At 39.3% G+C, this 21,440-nt stretch overlaps 1 protein-coding gene across 1 annotated transcript in view; it reads left to right on the top strand.

Moving 5' to 3' along the window:
• The window catches only part of ARHGEF28 (Rho guanine nucleotide exchange factor 28), a 138,408-nt gene that overhangs the window by 65,908 nt on the left and 51,060 nt on the right, over nucleotides 1-21,440 (top strand). The window contains exons 14-21 of the mRNA XM_004374500.2: nucleotides 2,327-2,574; nucleotides 3,025-3,147; nucleotides 4,920-5,037; nucleotides 8,525-8,779; nucleotides 10,994-11,070; nucleotides 16,755-16,933; nucleotides 18,188-18,279; nucleotides 20,242-20,424. Coding sequence (XP_004374557.1) covers nucleotides 2,327-2,574; nucleotides 3,025-3,147; nucleotides 4,920-5,037; nucleotides 8,525-8,779; nucleotides 10,994-11,070; nucleotides 16,755-16,933; nucleotides 18,188-18,279; nucleotides 20,242-20,424 — 1,275 coding nt within the window. The remainder of the gene's footprint in view (nucleotides 1-2,326; nucleotides 2,575-3,024; nucleotides 3,148-4,919; nucleotides 5,038-8,524; nucleotides 8,780-10,993; nucleotides 11,071-16,754; nucleotides 16,934-18,187; nucleotides 18,280-20,241; nucleotides 20,425-21,440) is intronic.

Below are 21,440 nucleotides of genomic sequence, written 5' to 3'. Positions count from 1 at the left end.
TAAATAGACAAAAGGATTAAATGAAATAAGTAATTGGGTAAAGTACTTAGCACAGAGTAGGCCTTAAAACATGTTATATAATAATAATAATTTAAAGTTAGTGAGTCCCCAGTTAAAGAGATTTTTTATTTATGATAAAATAATAAACAAAGTTACATTTAGACCTATATATGCTCCATGGTATTCCAGATTCTTTCTCAAAATACAGCGAGCTTTGGGAATGTTACTTAATGTAGAACTTGTACTTCTGGTACTGCCACAAATTTTGAGTTATTGTTCTCTGTCATGATGCTGTTTTTAAATTACTATATCATTCACATACCATAAAATTCACGCCTTCAATGTGTACAATTAAGTGGTTTGAGTATATTCACAAAGTTGTACAACCATCACCACTAGCTAATTCCAGAAAATTTTCATCACTCCAAAAAGAAACCCTGTACCCATTAGCAGTGACTCACCACATCCCCCTCCCACCAGACCCTGGCAGCCACTAATCTGCTTTCTGTCTCTATGGATTAGTCTATTCTGGACATTTCACGTAAACAGAATGTATAATATGTGGTCTTCTGTGACTGGCTTTTTTCACTTAGCATAATGTTTTCAAGGTTCATCCATGTTGTACTTGTGCCAGGACTTCCTTCTTTTTTATGGCTAGATAATATTCCATTGTGTGGATATACCACATCTTGTTTATCCATTCATCAGTTGGTGGATATTTTGGGGTGTTTGCAATTTCTGAGTCATATAGTAACTCTGTGTTTAAACTTTTGAGGAATGCTGGACTATTTTCCAAAGTGGCTGCACCATTTTACATTCCCACCAGCAGTGTATGAGGGTCCCACTGTCTCCACATGCTCAACAATACCTGTTTATTGTCCCTGATTATCAACAATACCTGTTTATTGTCCCTGATTATAATCATCCTAGTGGGTGGGAAGTGGTGTCTCGTTGTTGTTTTGATTTGAATATCCTTTAGGGCTAATGATGTTGAGCATCTTTTCATGTGCTTATTGGCCATTTGTATATCTTCTTTGGAGACATTTTTTCAAATCCTTTGCCCATTTTTTAATTGAGTTATTTGTGTTTTTATTACTGAATTGTAAGAGTTCTTTATATATTCTAGATACAAAACCCTTATCAGATATATGATTTGTAGATACTTTCTCCCATATTTCTCTGAAATTTGTCTTTTCACTTTATTGATAGTGTTCTTTGATCATGATGCATTTTTTTTTTCTCGGAGAAAATGGAATTTTGAAGACAGAGCCTGCAAATAGAAAGGACCTACTGTTGTCCGCATTAAAGAATTTTATTTAATTCATCAAATTAATTGTGCTCATACTTAATGCAAACAAAGTTAGGTATTATAGAGCATTCAGGAGGGAATAAAACCTGGCTCCTTGCTGAAAGTGTCTAAAGATGATAGCTAGTTATGAGAGTTGCAGATACGTTAGATTCCTATATGTTAGACTTCACTTACACATCTTTTAATATCTAGAAAAAATGAAATAGCATAATATATATATTTTTTTATTGTACTTTAGATGAAGGTTTACAGAACAAATAGTTTCTCATTAAACAGTACACATATTGTTTTATGACAATGGTTAACACCCCCATGACATGTCAACACTGTTCCTTTTCAACCTTGGTTTCCCTATCACCAGCTTTCCTGTCCCCTCCTGCCTTCTAGTCCTTGTCCCTGGACTGCTGTGCCTCATTAGTCCCATTTTGTTTTATGGGGCTGTCTAATCTCTGGCTGAATGGTGAACCTCAGGAGTGACTTCATTACTGAGCTAAAAGGGTGTCCGGGGGCCATACTCTCGGGGTTTCTCCAGTCTCCTTTAGGCCAGTAAATCTGGTCTCTTTTTTTGTGAGTTAGAATTATGCTCTACATTCTTCTCCAGCTCTGTCCGGGACCCTCTGTTGTGATCCCAGTCAGAGCAGTCAGTGATGGTAGCCAGGCACCATCTAGTTGTACTGGACTCAGTCTGGTGGAGGCTGTGGTAGTTGTGGTCCATTAGTCCTTTGGACTGATCTTTCCCTTATATCTTGTTTTCTTCATTCTCCCTTGCTGCCGAAAGGGTGAGACCAGTGGAGTATCTTAGATGGCTGCTTACAGGCTTTTAAGACCCTAGATGTAAAATAGCATAATATTTTGAGTTTAAATTAGATGTTTGATCAATGCTGACTTCTGTAGTGGGAAGAATGTTGTTTCTAAACATTCCTTCTTTTTATTTGTGTAACATGTAGTATTGGGATACTAATTTAAGTTCATAGAATTACTTGCTTTTTAAAGTCTGTTTCTGCTCCCATGTTTCAGAGCTCATGCAAACAGAAATGCATCACATTCAGACCCTCTTCATCATGTCCGAGATCTTCAGAAAGGGGATGAAAGAGGAGCTGCAGCTTGACCACAGCACTGTGGATAAAATCTTCCCCTGTTTAGACGAGTTACTTGAAATCCACAGACACTTCTTTTATTGTATGAAGGAGCGAAGGCAGGAATCTTGCATTGACAATGATAGGAATTTTGTGATCAACCGAATTGGAGATATCCTAGTACAGCAGGTAAGAAAGGCTTAAAGTCCCTGACTGCAAAAACCTAACAGCTTGCAAACTCTCTACAGTATTAAAAACTTATGGAAAAATGGGATTGGTTTCATTACTAGAATTGCCCACTGGGTTTGGTTGGTTTTCGTTTATTTGATGTTAGGTTGTTTCTTAGTTATCTAGTGCTGCTATAACAGAAATACCACAAGTGGATGACTTCAACAAACATAAATTTATTCTCTCACAGTATAGTTGGCTAGAAGTCTAAATTCAGGGAATCAGCTCCAGGGGAAGGCTTTCTGTCTCTGTCAGCTCTGGAGGAAGGTCCTTATCATCAATCTTTCCCTGGACTAGGAGCTTCTTAGTGCAGGGACCCCAGGTCCAAAGGGCATGCTATGCTCCCGGTGCTTCTTTCTTGGTGGTATGAGGTGACTAAATTTATAAATGATTAAATGTTATTATTCTCAGTTTTCAGAAGAAAATGCAAATAAAATGAAGAGAATATATGGAGAATTTTGTAGTCACCACAAGGAAGCAGTTAATCTCTTTAAAGAACTCCAGCAGAATAAAAAGTTTCAGAATTTTATTAAGGTCAGTATTTTAAAACCCTATTATAAATTGGTAAGCCAGCATGGGGAAACAGTTAATGCTTGTTTCTTTCAGGATTTAAACAAGTTTCACATCTAGGTGCTCTTTTTCAGGAGAAGGAGAAGGAAGTGGTAAGCTTGTCTTAAAAATAGAAACTACCTTTTCCTGCGTTAGTAAAATATTTCTCCCAAGTCATTTCCTTTTTTATCTTATATTTGTGAAGTCATGTCCTGCAAGCTTCTGAGCATATTTATAATATCCTGGGAAACTATTTCATACCCTGACAAGTTAGAAATCAAAAGAATCAAAGTGAAAATAAAGATAGGATCCATTCTCCAAATAATAGGGGACATATGGAGTGTTTAGAGAGACGGTATTTGACATATATGGGGAGAAGACAGCTTTGTCTGTTTTTATGTTTTCTTTTGTAACTGGGCTATGGTTGGAGTATTTTAAAATCATAGTGTTTCAGAGTTCCAAGCAACTTTGGCCTTCATCCTGTCCAGTCCCCTGATGTGAAATATTTCTTCATGAGCTTGGAAAAGTAGACTCTTAACCCTTTCAGAGTCAGGGAACTCCCTAATTTGATGGTTCTAGGTGCCAGGAATTTCTTTCTTATGTTGAGTTGAAAAGTATTTCTTAATAACTTCTGTCCCTATTTCTATATTTGCCCTTGTGTGTGTGTGGGAGGGGGGAATCACATGGAATAAACAGAGAAATACGTGACAGGGCAGATTAGCAGGTGCATTTAAAAAAACCAAAAAGCTTTATACCAAGGGAAATTTCAAACATACACAAGAATAGAGGATATTACAATGGACTCCCATGTACCCATCACCCAGCTTCAATGCAATAACCATCAACTCATGGCTGCTCTTATTTTGTTCGTGCTCCTCTTATCCCAGTATCCCATCCCTACTAGATTAGTTTGAAGCAAATTCAAAAATCATCTAATTTCATCTGTAAATATTTCAGTATGTATCTCTAAACAGTACAGTCTGTTTTAAAAAAATTACAATGAAAATGCCATTATCACAAATAAATTAACAATAATTCTTTAATATCATCAAATAGCTAGCTGGCCAGTGTTCAGATTTCCCTGATCATCTCATAAAATTGCATTGTTTAAATCAGAATCTGACCAAGAGTCACATATTTTATGTGGCAGTTATTAAATCTCTTTTAGTCTGTTTCCTCTCCCTTTTTCCTTCCAATTTGAAGAAATTTGTTCTGTAAAGTTTTCTACAATCTAAATTTTTATCTGCCATTTTAAGAAAGTTACTAGATTCTCTTTCCTCTTTTTTCACATGCATGAGTATTAAAATGTGAAAATTTAAGAAGTACTTTGAGATTTTTAGAAAAAGATTGCCTTGTTTAGAGGGAACTTTAAGTATTGTAATGAATAATAAAAAATATGGAGGAAGATCTGTTGGAAAAACAAATACTTAAATGAAAAGTCATATTCAAACTCTAACTTTGATTTTTGATAATTTTTCAAAGCTTTTGCTACTCATGAATCTTAGTGCTTAGAAGTATTGGAACTTGTTTTACTTTTGGGATTAATTACAGATTCATCAGAGAAAGGTAAACTTCTTGAAATCTGGGACAGTTGGAGTGTTGAAATTAACAGCAGTGTATATAAGTTAATGACAACACAGATATGTTTAGTCTGAATAGAATTATAACCTACTGGTTTCCTTGTATTATTAAATTCACACCTAAAATGTAAATACAGGTAGAGTTTGTATATAAAAATGTGTGTACATTTTTTAAAGCTCCGGAATAGTAACCTTTTGGCTCGACGCCGAGGAATTCCAGAGTGTATTCTTCTGGTCACTCAACGAATCACAAAATACCCTGTCTTGGTGGAAAGGATACTGCAGTACACAAAGGGTAAGTGATGACTTCTGGAACGAGCATTTACCTCTTACATTAGTTTTAAACATAGCTGCCAGTTAAGCCAGTTGCCTATGATTCTGGATCATGGCGACACCATGTGTGTCAGAACTGTGCTCCATAGATTTTTCAGTAACTAATTTTTTGGCAGTAGATTGCCAGGCCTTTCTTCTGAGGTGCCTCTGGGTGGACTTGAGCCTCCAGCCTTCCAGTTAGTAGCTGAGTGCTTAACTAGCCGAAGTGTCCTCTAAAGTTATAAATCCTTGTGGTCTCTGATTCAACAAGTTTTTCATTATGGGGAAACTGTTAAAGCTTTAGGATTTGGATTAATTTTGAGAAATTAACTTGTATAATGTGACTTACCAATAGTTTGAATTCCTCCAAGTAGCCCAAACCAAGTAGCCTTCTTTACACTTTGAGCCTGTCTTTCTCCTCCATAATTCCCAATATCCTGACCTTCTTAATACCTCGTCTTCCTTGTCTTCCTATTACCTTCACAGCAGTCTGGTGAAACATACGCTATTGTTCCTTTCATCAGATGCCAAGCACTGAATTATTAGATTGAGAAAGAATGTATGAAGGAGCTGTTTTTGATCCTGTTAATTCATCAAGTTCCAAGGAGTAACATTTGGCTCTTTAAGAAGCCATTAATGCATGTGGCTGGACTGTAAGCTCCTTGAGGGAGATAGGAGGCCTGTGTCTGTCTGCTTCACAGCTGCATCTTCAATGCCCAGTGAAGTGGCTGACACAGAATAGGCTCTCAATAAATAAATATATATTAGTGCAATGGATGAATAAGTAAAGCTGCCTATGCCAGGCTAGCTTATTGATCTTGAGTAAAAAATACTGTTAGGGTGGTAGTGTGTGATGTTAACAAAGGTTTGGGGGTGGAATTGTGTACACTTAGGTTGCCATCGTATATTCTTGGCTCTGCCACTTATTGGGCAAATTAATTAAATGAGCCTACTTTTCTCATCTACAAAATGAGAATAATAATCTTTATCTTGTGGAATTGTGAAGATGAAATGAAATGGCCTCACAAAGCGCCAGGTGCAGTGCCTGGTATATGTAAACGAGGTGCTCAGTATGTGGGAGCTGTTTTTATTACCATTATTCTGGTTAGTTGACTTAGAGATAATTAAAAAGCTGATAGCTTAAGTGCCTATTCTAAAAAAAATTCAACTTCTTACATACTTTTTTAAAAAATTTTTGGATATAGGTGAGTAGAAAAGCATTATTTATTCTTTCATTTCATCGGTCACACTTAGAACTATGTGCAGGGAGGAATGTTGTTGTTGTTAGGTGCCATCAAGTGGGTTCCAACTCATAGTGACCCAGTGGAACGAAACACTGCCCTGTCCTGTGCCATCCTCATAACCATTGTTATGCTTGAGCTCATTGTTGCAATCACTGTGCCAATTCATCTCACTGAGGGAGGAATGGTAGCAACTATTCCTTGTGTCCCATTTTTATGCCACCCTATAACTTAACATAAAAGAGAATATACACAGTATAAAGAGAGAACCCTTATAAATTTTGTTCTGCAGAAGAATTTGTATTATGTTAATATTATCTTTCTTAAGTTAAACACAACGCCTCAAAGACTAAAAACTTGTCTGATTGTGTAAAAATGGCCTGGGGGCAGTGTCTGACCTCCTCTAACTTCACAAAGGGGAAGGAGAACCACGATCAACAGCCCAAGGCTGATTCCTATGAAGTGGAGGTCAGACATGCCTCCTCTCTCTGCCATCTACCAATTCTGACACCAACTGTTCCTCCTGCAGCCATCTCTACTTCTCTACTGGGTTCTGTAGTTCATTGCAGTGGCCACAAAGAACTCACAGACCATATTCACAGTTATGGTGTTTACTAGGGAAGTAACAGTTACAATTCAGGCTCAAGAACACTCAGGATATGGTTCTTTCAGCAGGACAGCCTCTCCCCAGATGTGCTCACAGGCACGCCTCTCCCTGGCCATCGACCTCTGCCCAGAGGCACTCAGCTTTCTCTCTCCTTGGTCCAGGAAGCCCACCATGCCATCTCCTGCTGCTGGGTCTCTGCTGCTGGTCTCTCCTTCCTTGGTGGTGGTGGGCTCCTCCTTTCTGCTCTGGAATTGACTCTCTTTTAAGGCAAAACTGACCAGTCGCCTCGGTGGGCCACAATTTTCCTATTTGCACAGCCCCAGTCAATCAGCTGAGTGGGAGTCACAAGATTATGACTAGAAAGGCCCCAAACTAATTAATCGTACCCCAGACTGCTTCAAGACAGCTAGTGCTGCTCCGAGAAACATCCCATGCCCAATTTTCCTGGTAGAATAAAAACAGTAACTATTTTTTTGATTGCCTACTGGGTGTCAGAAGCTCTAAGTATGATTTATGGTGCCGTTTTGGTGGCAGAGGAGACATTGCCCCCTTTGGTTAACCCATTGCCATCGAGTTAACTCTGACTCATAGCGACCCTTTAGGACAGAGTAGAACTGCCCCATGGAGTTTCCAAGGAGCACCTGGTAGATTCTAACTGCTGACCTTTTGGTTAGCAGCTGTAGGTCTTAACCTCTATTCCACCAGTTTCCCCATTTTGGTCAGACCTTAGTGATAGTCCTCTTTATCCCAGGACTTCTGGGAACATTGGTTCTCTGCGACTTTCTATTATGTCATGGTTTCTCAAACAGTGTTAGGCATAACCTTCCTCTGAAGATCTTGTCTAGATTTGGATTTGGTAAGTCTGGTGTGGGACACAAAGTATGAATTTCTAATAAACATCCAAGTGAGCCAGTGCCACTACACTTTAAATAGCAAGGCATTATAAGACAGTAATTTGTCTCTGAGTGGTTAAAAGAGTTTGAGACTCTTTTTGGCCTTACGCCAAATCACCTTTAGCTCCATTTCAATTTTCTCTACTCAGCTTTCTTATTTATGAAATGTACTCTTTATAAAGAAGAATCATTTTGCGGGAGGGGCTTAGTGTTTTAAGGAGTAGGAAAGTAGTGAGGTGTATTCCTTCACAGGCAGTGAGAAAGAAAAGATCTTCCTTGTTAAAGATGTGTGTCAGGATCGACTCCTTGAGATTTTCTGATCAAACCCACATTTATGTATTTAAGACATTTAAGACCTGGAAATGTTTACAACATGTGAGGAATGACTCTCATTCCTTGGGGCTGCTATTTCCAAGTGTTTATTTCTGCTGCTCTAGGCTCTAGAGAACCTTTTATTTTCTCTGTTGAGGCACATTCGATAATGTAAATCTTTTATAATCAGAGATATTTAAAGGTTCTTTTTGGGAGGTGGTAGAGAGTGATAGTATGGAATTTATATTTAATCAAAAATTTTCCTTAGGGGATTTTTGGTTTTTGGATGATAGGTTTAAGTGTATTTAAAAACTAAAGAAAAAGATTTTCTACTTTAGCATTCGGCCATATTGTAAATTATTCTTTCTTACTTTCTTTTCTTTCTTTTTTTTTTTTTTTTTCACTTCCTCCATGTAGAAAGAACTGAAGAACATAAAGACTTATGCAAAGCACTTTGCTTAATTAAAGACATGATTGCTGCGGTGGATTTAAAAGTCAGCGAATATGAGAAAAACCAAAAATGGCTTGATGTCCTCAATAAGATAGAAAATAAAACTTACACAAAGCTCAAAAATGGCCATGTGTTTAGGAAGCAGGCACTGATAAGTAAAGAAAGGACACTATTATATGATGGCCTGGTTTATTGGAAAACTGCTACAGGTCGTTTCAAAGGTATTGTGGCTTTAACAAACTAATTTCTCCTTTCACACATGTTATTCATTTAACATAGGAGTGAATTTTCCACACAAAAATGGTTCCGATATGCAGGCACACGCAAAGCCTGAGTCAGTTGAAAGATTCCTGTAGGACTAAGTTGTGAACTTCAATAGGCAAATGTGGCCAGTGCTACAAATCTTTGGTGGGAGTTTTTTGCCCCAAGAAAATACTCTCATATATGTTTTATAAATTCATAAGTTTGTGATGTTTGAAATCAGAAGAACATAAAATTCTGTTCATTGTTGGCCCAGAAATATTCTGGTAAACGTGGTAGGTTGAAAGTGAGGCAGTACACCTACCCACTTAGAGTCTGTTGTGTGCCAGGTTAGCCTGGGGCTCTTAGGCCATTGAGGGGAGAAGTGAAAGGAAGTCTGACGGCCATCTTTGTTAGTGAATAATGTAATGCACAAATATGTAAACTCTTCCTCAGTGCTATCTGCTAAGAGACATTTACTTACTCTATTAAGCTGATTATAGTTTAACCTCCTCCCCCGTGCCACCTCCAAAAAAAAATTCAACCAGTTATCATTGCTGTCAGCTTCAACTCATGGTGAACCCCATATGTGTGAGTAGAACTGTGCTCCACAGGGTTTTCAATAGCTGATTTTTTGGAAGTAGATCATCAGGCCTTTCTTCTGAGGCATCTCTGGGTGGACTTGAACTTCCAGCCTTTCAGTTAGTAAGCGAGTGAGCTAACCATTTGCACCACCCAAGGCCTCCATAGTCTAAAACAATTTACATGAATTCTTAAGGACTGATGATGTCTCAACCCGGGCCACACCCTAGAATTACCTCTGGTACTTGAAAAAATTACAGAATTACCTCTGGTGCTTAAAAGAATTACTGATGCTCAAGCCCCATCCTGAGATTTTGATTCAGCTGGTCTGTGATGAAGAGCAAGCATGGGTATTTATAAAAGCACTTAGGTGAGTATGCTACGCAGCCAGGGTTAAGAATCACTGGTCTAGTCTCCTCGTTTTTAATACTTCATGTTAGTAACTTCCTTAGGTAAACAATGAGAGATGGTTAAAGTCCAGCCTCTCAAAGGTTATTACCCACTGGAGAATTATAAAGTTTTGATGGTGGTTGCAGTGATTGAAATGGGGTTTGTTGATCAGCAACTTGCGATGTTGATACACAGTGAAACCTGCAAGAGGCTGAACTCAGCGGGACTGCCTTATTTTTCTGGGTCTCGTAAGTTTTCCGCCTTTGACAGGGTGCAGTCTTACCACTTTTCTATCGTTCGTTTTAGTGGAAAATATTTGAGTTTTCCTTCTCTGACAGTTTTCTGCCTTACACAGGTTCCGGCTTTTGCAGGTTTTACTGTATATAATAAAAAAAGAAATATCCATAATGTCTGTATCCAGTTGCTCCTTGTTATTTGTTCTTTAACTGTTTAAGTAGAATCAATAGTTTGCTAACTTAGTGTTTGAATGTTTGGTGGCTATAGTGAAGATGGGCTCTTGTGAACAATTTGAAAGAGAAGTACAGAATTGCAAACCTTCCTCCAATCTAGATGAAACAAAAATAGCAGGTTTACATATATAATTCAAGGCAGAAGCTGCCCTCTAACTTTTTAAATAAAGTACTTTTTTTTTAAAGGTATAGTCTTTTTGCCATTCTATTTTTGTTGGTGTTAGTTACCATCAAGTTGATTCCAACTCATGGCAACCTCATATGTACAGAGTAGAACTGCTAAACAGGAATTTCAAGGCTGTGACTTCCAGAAGCAGATCACCAGGCTTGTCTTCCGATGCACGTCTGGGTGGGTTCAAACCATCAACCTTTAGGCTAATAGTCCAGCACTTAACCGTTTACGCCATCCAGGGACTCCTTGCAATTCTATTAGAGCCTACTTTTTTATTGGCTATTTTTTCTTCCATTTTCAAAGCTACAGCACCACATTTTGCTGGAGATTGAACTATAGCTATAGTCACATACACGAACACGCATGTGTGAACACAGTTTGTCTTCTAAGATATCTATAGACTATATTTTTGGCTATCATGATACAGGCATTTCTGCAAAAATTTTATAACTAGACTAAATCTTAGTCTTTTAATGTTTATTGAATTTATTTAAATTTCAAACATGAAATCAGCATATTTAATAAAGGAATTTGAATTATGGTCTGCTTCATTAATACTAGCAATATTTTTTTCTTTGAAGATATTCTAGCTCTACTTCTAACTGATGTGCTGCTCTTTTTACAAGAAAAAGACCAGAAATACATCTTTGCTGCTGTTGTAAGTATATGGCCATATGATGCATATTTTAATTGGTTTTAATCACGTATTTCCTTGAAAAATGCCTAAAGGTCATAGTGAAATAAAATGGTCACTGCCAAGAATGTGCCCTTGTTACACTGGATCACACTGTTCAGAAACAAGCATCTAATTGGTTTTGAACCGGAATGAAAAGTGTTGATTTATCACAGCCAGGGCTGATAGTTAGAGGGTTCAGCTTTTAACTAGTTGTGAAAATATTGAAATACTTCTGTAATGGTTGGTAAATAGGTACTACCCAGAACCCCCTTTGATAGCCTGGCTATCTTTGTCTTTCCTCTAGGATTGCCACCTCCCCTCTCCTCAGAATTCCCTCAGATCAAGCAACTAAAAAATAAATGCTGGGCACAGCAGGGCATTTCCAAGGCTCTATTGGTTGCTAACCCCGTTCATAACTGTCATCGTGTTCCATCTGCCAAACAAGGGAAAAACCATCCTGATATCCAAGATTTAAAGAAGATTCTTCATTATTTCTACTATAATTGTTACTGATTACTAAGATGTTCATGTAACATTTATCTTCAGAGTGCAATAGATTAATCTTACTACCAGCACATAATTAAGACTAGTGGTAAAACCAGTATTTTATAACATTTCCTACACAGCATCTGGGTGGTCCAAAATGACTTACTTAAAGAGAAAGAAGATGTCATCAATTAATTCATTGTCAGCATTATGGAGCATCAGGCCTGTTAGAGGAAAGAGTCCAAGATACAAAGACCAATGTGGGCCGTATAATGGCGACTCGTAAAGATGCTAATGTGTGTCATCTATTGAGTGATAGGATATTCAGGTACCAAAGCAAATATCATCAATTCCAACTGGTTTTGGCAAATTCAAAGCTTCATGAAGTTTCTGCTGTGCTGTTCAGAGAAAACAGTGAGCATGTCTGCCTGGTGATGGGATTCTAGGAAGGAGAAGGCTGGAGCAGTGCCTCTCCTGCCCGATAGCCTGCTTCATCCTGCTTGGCACATTGCCTCTTATCAGCACACTGATGCTGAATTCTATAAAGATCAGATATTTCTTTTTTTTTTTAATTGTACTTTAGATGAAGGTTTACAGAGCAAATTAATTTCTTATTAAACAATTAGTACACATACTGTTTTGTGACATTTGTTGCCAATCCCATGACATGTCAACACTCTTCCCTTCTGGACCTTGGGTTCCCCTTTACCAGCTTTCCTGCCCCCTCCTGCCTGCTCGTCCTTGCCCCTGAGCTGGTTCATGCATTTAGTCTTGTTTTGTTTTATGGGCCTATCTAATCTTTGACTGAAGGGTGAAACTAAAGATCAATATTTCTTCACGGAGTGGCACCAGAGGATAATAAGAGGCCGTAAACATGTCCATGTCCCTAATCCATTTCAACTGTCTATATTACACATTTCATGAAAATCTACTGATTGGCCCAAGAGCTGCTCTTTGCCGTTACCTGAGATGCTCTGAAAGAACACAGAGAACAGAAGTGGGAAGATTGGGACCATTTGGTTTGATCTGTGTGATGGTGAGGGCCATACTGGAAGAGAAAGCAAATTCGTAGCACACCCTTATAAAAACAAAAGTTTCTTCAAAATCAAAGACCCCTAAAAGAAGCAAATCTTGCTTCTTGGGTGGTATCACAGGGCAAATGACCTGCTGACTGCTCAGGAGTTAGACATAGAGTAAAAACAAGTAGCTTGCTTTCTAGGACAACACAACATATGTATTTAGATCAAGCTGTGATGCTCAACTTATAGTATGATTTGAACTATGGATCCATTCCTGTTATCTTATACAGTGACGTCACTAAGTGGTGTGGGGGGTGTGAACTGCACCAGGTGACACCGTCAGAGGCAGTGACACCAAAATGACTATCTGTAAAAATATCCCTGTAGTTAGTTATAACAGCAAAAACATTTTTTGTAAGCCCAGTGTGGATGTATCAGTATACCTACAAGGCTAAAACTCTATGCTGATTTACTTTTTTGAGCCTTCTGTTGTGCTCTGGTCAGAGCTGTCATTATTACCCAATTACAATAATGCTTTGAATCACATGGTTTCATCTTCACAGGCTATAAACATGCGCTGTTGTATACGTTTGCTGCCAGTGTTTTTATAGTGCTGATTTTGTCAAATTTTCTGATGTTTTAGCTACAACATTATGGCAATTAGTATTTGTGAACCTATATCAATAACTGTTTAGAGAGTGAAGTAGTTATTAAAGGAAAAGAAGGAGTGATATATGAGAATTACGATTTATGGGTAACATTAGTATAAGAAACATTACTAAGGATTCTGTATGGTCTGGTACGGGAGCCCACAGCGGGGTGGGGGGGAGTGACACCATGAGTTACTGTACTGGGTGACACCAACCCTACTGACGCCACCGATCTTATATGGCCTCTTGAGTTATTTGTGCCACCCATAGACCACGTTTACCATTAAGTCGGACATTATGAATGCAGTCCACAAAGTTCTAGAATGAAGGCAGTAACAACTCAGCTCTTGTGTTTGGTCAAATGTATTTGAGTATGGATGACAGTAAAATGTTGCTGATACTGTTTCCTTAATATGTTATCCTAACACATAGGTGAAATTCATGAAGGCCAGCCAATCCTTTGGCAATGTCAGGAGGCAAAAAGAAAATGTGATTTTATCCTTAGAGTCAAGTGTACCCCACTGTCTGATCGTATACTTTTTAGTTGCATCTGTCTGACAACAGCCCATGTATCATAAGTATATTTAGCACCCTGGGGAATTGATTCATTAGCTAGAGGTAGATATATAGATATCTGGATTTCTTAGTTCCCACCATAGGATTTTAGAATGTTATCCTCATGCTAATACCCACAGGTGGGATACTCTGCTCCTTTTGCCCTTTGGAAAAGCCTTCTTTAGGAAATGCTTCTCCTGCCTGCTCCATGTTACAGAGGAAATAACAAATTCGGAAATAACTAGAAGATAGGTAGCTGAAAGTAGCAAGGGGATGGAGCAGCATCTGTACAAGAGAGTTTTTTGTTTTTGTTTTTAAAGAGGACTCAGCTGGAAATGGGAGTAGGTCTCAAATCTACAAAATGAACAGGAGAAAGTAGATGTGTTCATTAAATCCTGAAATAGTGAGTCTAGGAGGAATCTCCTGAATATCTAGGAAGATAATTTAAAAATGAGCTAACAATAAAAAAGACAAAGTGAACAAGTAGATGTGCAAGCACAAAGTTCAAAATATTAAGCAGTCTTAAGATCTCATTATTACACTTGAATCACTTATGGATTTACTCACTAGTAGAACTGACCACTTCACGGAGTAACAAAATGGATATGGTGCAGTAATGGAGCTAATGATAGCAGCTCCTCTTAAATCTTTTTTCTTATATCAGAGGTCCTCAACTCCAATGGCTACAGGGATTGGGTGGCAACATAAATGAGTGAATTGGAATGGGGTTGATATCAAGGAAAACAATAGAGAGTGGTACAGTCTGTAGTGAACTGGCTAGTGCAGCCCCATCTCAAAGAGGCAGAGATTACTCACCTATAGCCAGTATTTGCATATGAGAATGTGGACTCAGTATTTCCAATCGTCCATTTTTCTCAAGAATCCAGAAATCTAGACATTTTAAAAAAGTGTGATCCCCTGGTTTTAAATGTTGGCAACTTAGTAAAAAAAAAATTCTTTTTAATTCTGTGCCACAAACAAAACATCTCTGCAGGATGGATTAGGCCTTTGACAGTTTTTGACACCTATCTCCAAAGCAGATGTGTTACTTCCATTTCTTGGAGGTTTTATTTTAATTCTTGTTCATCTCTATTGTTTCTGTGTGTTTAATATGAATAATCGCAGACATGTTCTCTGATGCCTCCTGGTCTGATGGTGATTTAATGAATGCTACTTTCTACCCACTTTCTTCACTTTTGAAATATCTTACCCTACCATCTCCCTTCCCCCCAGAACATTAACCAACTGGTTCAAATATTCCACTGTTGCTGTTGTCTCAAGCAAATCAAACCCTCTTTGCTTCTTTATATACAGAGCCCTTTTTACCTTGTAAGCTGAGGAAGCTAAAAATGTAAATTAGAACAAAGAAAGAGGATAGGTAAGTCTTGGGTAACCAATTAACATTGAATTGATTCCAAATCATGGCAACCCCATGTGTGTCAGAGTAGAACTGTGCTCCATAGGGTTTCCAATGGCTGATTTTTCAGAAGTAGATGGCCTTTCTTCTGAAGCACCCCTGGGTGGACTCAAACCTCCAACTTTTTAGGTAGCAGCCAAGCTCATTAACCATTTGCACCACTCAGGGACTCCAAGGTCCTGAATAGATCTATAATAGGATATTAACAATGCTCAAGGTATCTCCCTAATCTGAGAAGGCAGCAATGAAGAAGCTCTGCCAAAAAGATTCTTCTGCTTCCTCTTTTAGAGGCAGAACATAGGACTAAATATACCAGTGGTTTGTCCCATAATCATATTTTTTTCTTCAGTTACTCTAAGGAGATTGGGGTGAAGAAGTCCTACGGATACACCCTGGCACACAACTTCAGATGTGGTAAAGCTGTGTAATGCTAGGAAAGCAGACAGACCAGCACTAAGGAGTCAGCAGTGAGGGATAGGGTGGCATGTTCTGGATAAAGGCGTCGCTCAGTCCACAAGGGAGAAGTAAAACCACTTACAGCAACCGAGTCTATAAACAGTGGTGGAAGCCACAAACCAAAGAAGATTCTTCAAATTAACCGCAAAAACTGTACATCCTGCAGGCATTCTTTGGGCCATACTTTCAGCTACAACTACGTGTCCAAGTCAATATTATTTTGTTCATCTTTGAATCCCCCAAGCTTAGAACAGTACATTGAAGGAACCCAGTAAACGGTGATAGAAAAGATGATTTAATCATGACTTGTATTCAAAATTTTTGAAGCCAACCTGCATTTATGAAAACTGTCCTCTTGCTTTGTCTTCCTCTCTGGAGGAAATATGTTAAATTCCAGTTCTACAGACATTTTTTGAGTGCCTCCTCTACACAATGCAATGTGCTAGGCTACGAAGATGAATTAGACCTACTCCTACCCACCAAGGGCTCACCGTTGGTAGGAGAAGAGGCATTTACAGGTAGAACTGTAGAAGTTATATTGCTACAAACTACACTATAACAGGAGAGGTTGGTTATGCCTGTGAAATTGAAGGTCTTGCCTCTTTCTTACCTGTCATTTTTATAGTCCACCCCTTTGTATTTGGAGTTCTGTACCCATCACCTTATTGAAACTGTGTTCCTATTAACTGGCAAATCCAATAGGCTCTTCTAGGTCCTCCATCTCTTCGTAATATTTGATGGACAATTTCTTATCCCCTACCCTTCTAGAAAAATCCCTCCATCCTTACCACTGCATTTTGATATTTTTCCTACCTCTCTGATTGTTCTCTGTCTTTTTAAAAGTTGTCCTTTTATACCACCAATTCTTAAGGACAAACATTCCCGTAAGTCCTCTTTTTCCATCTTTTCTTCTCCATGCCCTCTCTCTTGGAGATCTTATCAACTTCCATAGCTCTTTTGGAAAGGTTGGAAGTGAAATAAAGATTTGTCTAGTACTGTTGCTTTTCTTAGCCATTGTCTTTTGTGAGACCCTTCCCTTAGAGATGCTGCTGTTTCATCTGCACATTTTTGTATTTTATGTAGGATCAGAAGCCATCAGTTATCTCCCTGCAGAAGCTTATTGCTAGAGAAGTTGCTAATGAGGAGAGAGGAATGTTTCTCATCAGTGCTTCATCTTCTGGTCCTGAAATGTATGAAATTCATACCAATTCCAAGGAGGAACGAAATAACTGGATGAGACGAATCCAACAGGCTGTGGAAAGGTAACATTTCCTTATGTCCATTTTCTATGGAATGGTCTTGTTCAGTTGGGAAAAATATTCTAACCATGGCTCCCCTGTATGAAAACTCTGTGTCATCCAGAATGATCTGCTCACTGCCCCCTGCACCTGCCTGCGATAGCCCCTCATCTGCAGCTTTGTCTTCCATCCCTCCCTGCATGTAATGCCCTCACCTCCCCTTTGCCTGTTTGAGTCCTGTCTGTCTGTGGTGCACCTCATGTCTCACCTCCTTTCCTGAAGACCTCTTCAGTCAGAGTGGTCTCTTTCTTACCTGCAGTTTTTTAACACTTGCTCTCTAAAATATTTGTGTGGCACTTGTCATATACTGCTTTGTAGCTCTTATATATTTTTTTATGTATATGTTCATATACAAATAGATTGAAAGCCCCTTGAGGGCAGGGACCATGTCTTATGTTTCTGTGTGCTGAGCACCTAGAAGTCATTCAATAAACGTTTTTAGATTGGTGGATCTACGTGTTCTAAGCGCATTTACTGATTACTTGTGCAAGGAGCATTTTTATAAATGGGGGTGGGAGATGGGAAGTGATTATTTTTAATGGTAACTTGATTAGTTGGATCTTGAGTGATGTTATATAAAAGTTGATCCACCTCACCGCACCCCACACAATTTGGTACTCTACCCGCATCCCCTCCAACCCTTCTACTCTACCTCCATTAAGAATGGAACTACTCAAATGTAGCAGAAAGCAAAAATTCTTATTTTGGCTGTACCTAATGCCAGACTTGGTATTGTGGGGGGTATGTGTGAGTGTGTGTATGTGTATGAGTGTGTACTTGTGTATCTGTGTGCTTGTTGGCGTATTTGAGTTATCCTATACTGCTGTCTTTGACAGCTATGTTATGTTATACCAAACCTGTTGCCATTGAGTCGACTCCAACTCATAGCGACCCTATAGGATGGAGTAGAACTGGCCCATAGGATTTCCAAGGAGCAGCTGGTGGATTTGAACTGCCTACCTTTTGGTTAGCAGCTGAGCTCTTAACCACTGTGCCACCAGGGTTTCATGTTATGTTATAGAAGTTCCTTTATATACTCTGGAAAACCGAGTCTTTTGACTGGGTCCAAGATGAAGTTTCTTTATGCTAGATTTTCCTCCTTTATAAAGGAGAATTTGTTATGGATGTTTCTGTTGCCAAGTTCCCATGTCTTTCTAATGAACCTAAAGATACTTGGATTTGGTTTCAATTGTCTTCCTTGACTGTTGTCTTTTAAAGTTGCCCAGAAGAAGAAGGGGGAAGGACAAGTGAATCTGATGAAGAGAGGCGGAAAGCTGAAGCAAGAATGACCAAAATTCAGCAGTGTCAAGGTATGGTGCAGGTACCGTGGCTCCCTGGCTGAGACATTCTCCTTGTATGTTGGGTGTCTTAGTCAGGGTTCTCTAGAGAGACAGGACCAGTGAGATACACACATGCGCACACACACACACACACACACACACACACACACACAGATATATCTTTATATCTCTCCTCTCTCTATATGTATACACATGTGTGTATATGTATACATACACACACACACACACACATACATACACACACACACAGAAAGAGAAAGAGAGAGATTGATTTACTTCAACAGATTGACTCGTGATTGTGTGGGCTGGCAAGTGCAAAATCTGTAGCTCAGGTGGCAGGCTGAAGATTTTTGCAGGCTTGCATCCCAAGATCCATAGGTCAGGTGACAGGCAGAGTACAGAGTGGAAGGAGAGAGTGAGTTCTGCCAAAATATCTATTTATAGTCTGGAGGCAGAACACTCCCTAAGGAAACTCCCTTTTCAACTGATTTATTAATTATATTACATTAAATTACGTTATGGAAGGTCATTATATTACATCACGGAATAGCAACTAGTCTAGCATTTGGCCAAATCACTGGGAACCCCAGCCTAGCCAACTTGACACATAAAATTAACCATCACATTGGGAAAGCCCAGGTGTCGTGGACTGCGAGTTTTGACTAAACGATTAATTCAGTTCCGTGCAGCTGAAGCCCACCTACCTTTACCCCCTAAAAACAAACAAAATTGGCACTGAAAGTGCTCAAATAAGAGGAAAGTCTCTCCTTCCTTCTGCCTTAGTAATTAAACTTTGTAAGTGTATAAAAGTGTATGTGTATAACATGTATAAAACAACAATTCTGGGCAGTGTGGTACAGATGCGCATTGACATTGTTGGCTGATGGTCTAATTCCAGGTCCTGGCACTGACATGTCATGACTAAGACTGGACAAGGAACCCAATTATTCTGTTCCTCAGTTTCTAAATCTGTGAAATAAGGGAATTAGATCAACTCAGTGATTCTCAACTCTGGCTAGACATTAGAATCACTTGGGAGAGGTCTTTAAAAGTATTGCTGCCTGGGTCCCATCCTCAACCAATTGGATCCGAATTTGTGGGAGGAGGGGTGTAGGGGCAGTTACTGTAAACTCCTCCAGGTGATTCTGAGGCACAGAAGGCTGAGAATCCCTGGACTGGATACTAGTTGAGGTCCCTGTGAGCGCTAAGAATTCTATGACATGTTGAAATCAGAGGGAAATGATGCATGCAAAGGTGGTCAAGGAAATTGGTTGTTTGGAAACAAAAACAAACCAGCGCATTTGGTTTTGGCCAAAACTGGCTGCAGCCCGAGGAGATTCTTTGCATTGTTTTCCTTTGTGAGTACTCGCTCAGCATGGACAGTGCCACCTCAATTTGCGTTTCTGAGCTTAATGTTTAGACTTAATAGAAAGCAGCCCGGATAAACAAAGAATAGCTTTGCAAGTTTTTCTGGAATAGGAGAATGAGAAAGGGAATGGATATTTATTGAGTGCTTTATTTACAGAAAAGACCATGGAAGCTCAGAGAGGGGTTAACTCACCTGATGGAGGCCACAGTCACTAAGTGGGAAAATCAGGACTTGACCCTGGGTCTATCCCGCTCAACAACTAGTGCTTTTCCTGTTAGACAATAACCAGTTGTCGTCACATTGATCTGACTTATGGTGACCCCATGTGTGTCTGAGTAGAATTGTGCTTCATAAGGTTTTCAGTGGCTGATTTTTTGGAAGTAGATTACCAGGCTTTTCCTCTGAGGCATCTCTGGGTGGACTCAAACTGCCAACTTTTGGTTAGCTGCCAAGTGTGTTAACCATTTGCATTGCCCAGGGACTCCCGTTAGACCATACTGCTTGCTAATTAGCAATGTCTTTATCTTGTAACTTGAATTTTCATATTAGTTGTTGTACTGATGTTAGTGATAATAACCTTTATGGTAAATACTATTTCATAGAAATACTCAGTAACCAAGACCAGCAAATTTGCACATATTTGGAGGAGAAGCTGCATATCTATGCTGAACTTGGAGAATTGAGTGGATTTGAGGAGGTTCATCTAGAGCCCCACCTTCTCATTAAACCCGACCCGGGAGAGCCTCCCCAGGCAGCCTCATTACTGGCAGCAGCACTGAAGGAAGGTAAGTTGCCCCAAAAAGGATTTGGTTTGGCAAATTTAGCAAATGTTGAGCAGCTACTATGCCATGCGCTGTGATCTTGGTGCTGAGAATACAACACAACGAGACAAAGTCCAAACTCTCCTATAACTTGTATTGTTGTGTGCCATCAACTCAATTCTGACTCAAAGCAACCTTATAGGACAGAACAGTACTGCCCCATAGGGTTTCCTAGGCTGTAATCTTTATGGGAGCAGATCGCCAGCTCTTTTCTCCCACGGAGCCACTGGTGGGTTAAAACCCGCTGACTTTTCAGTTAGCAGCTGAGCACTTAACTATTGTACCACCAAGACTCCTTTGTCATGAGGCTAGCTCTGTGGTTTAAAGAAGTCCATCAGATTTCAGCAAAAAATTGAGAATGCTTAAAACAGACACCAAATTTTGATGTTTACCCCCCTTCTGGAAGGAGTTTGAGCTCTCAGCCACCTTCCCATTGTTGTCAAGTTGATTCCAACTTATGATGACCCTGTGTGTTAGAGGGTAGAACTTCCCCATAGGGTTTCCTAGGCTGTAATCTTTATGGGAACACATCATTGTAGGCTGTGGTAAAAAAAAATGGAGTTTATTCCAAATGTGATGGAAAGTCACTGGAAGCTTTTAATCCATGGGTGTGGCATGATCTCATTTATGTCTTAACAAGAACTGGTTGCTGAATGGAGAAATGATTGGAAGAAGACTAGCTTATGTGGAGACCTGTTAGGGAACAGTTAAAACAGAAGTTGAGATGAGAGATGTTAGTGTCTTGGTCTAGGCCAGGACTATGGGCAATGGAAGTAGAGAGAAATGGGTATGTTCAAGAATATATTTTAGAAAAAAATAAAGCCAAAAGGACTTTCAAATGGACCGAACCAGTGATAAGAGATAGTGAGTGGTCGTTAACCTTGATAAAGTCTTTATCGAATAGTTCACCCACTCTCCATTTAGGCCAGTGGTTTGAACTTCCTTGTCCTCTCCTAACCCTCCACCCCCACCCCTAGGCT

The sequence above is a fragment of the Trichechus manatus genome, unplaced genomic scaffold (genome assembly GCF_000243295.1).
Source record: "Trichechus manatus latirostris isolate Lorelei unplaced genomic scaffold, TriManLat1.0 scaffold00029, whole genome shotgun sequence".
Lineage (NCBI taxonomy): Eukaryota > Metazoa > Chordata > Mammalia > Sirenia > Trichechidae > Trichechus > Trichechus manatus.
Note: the sequence above shows the minus strand (reverse complement) of the source record. Positions and strands in the feature narration are given on the sequence as shown.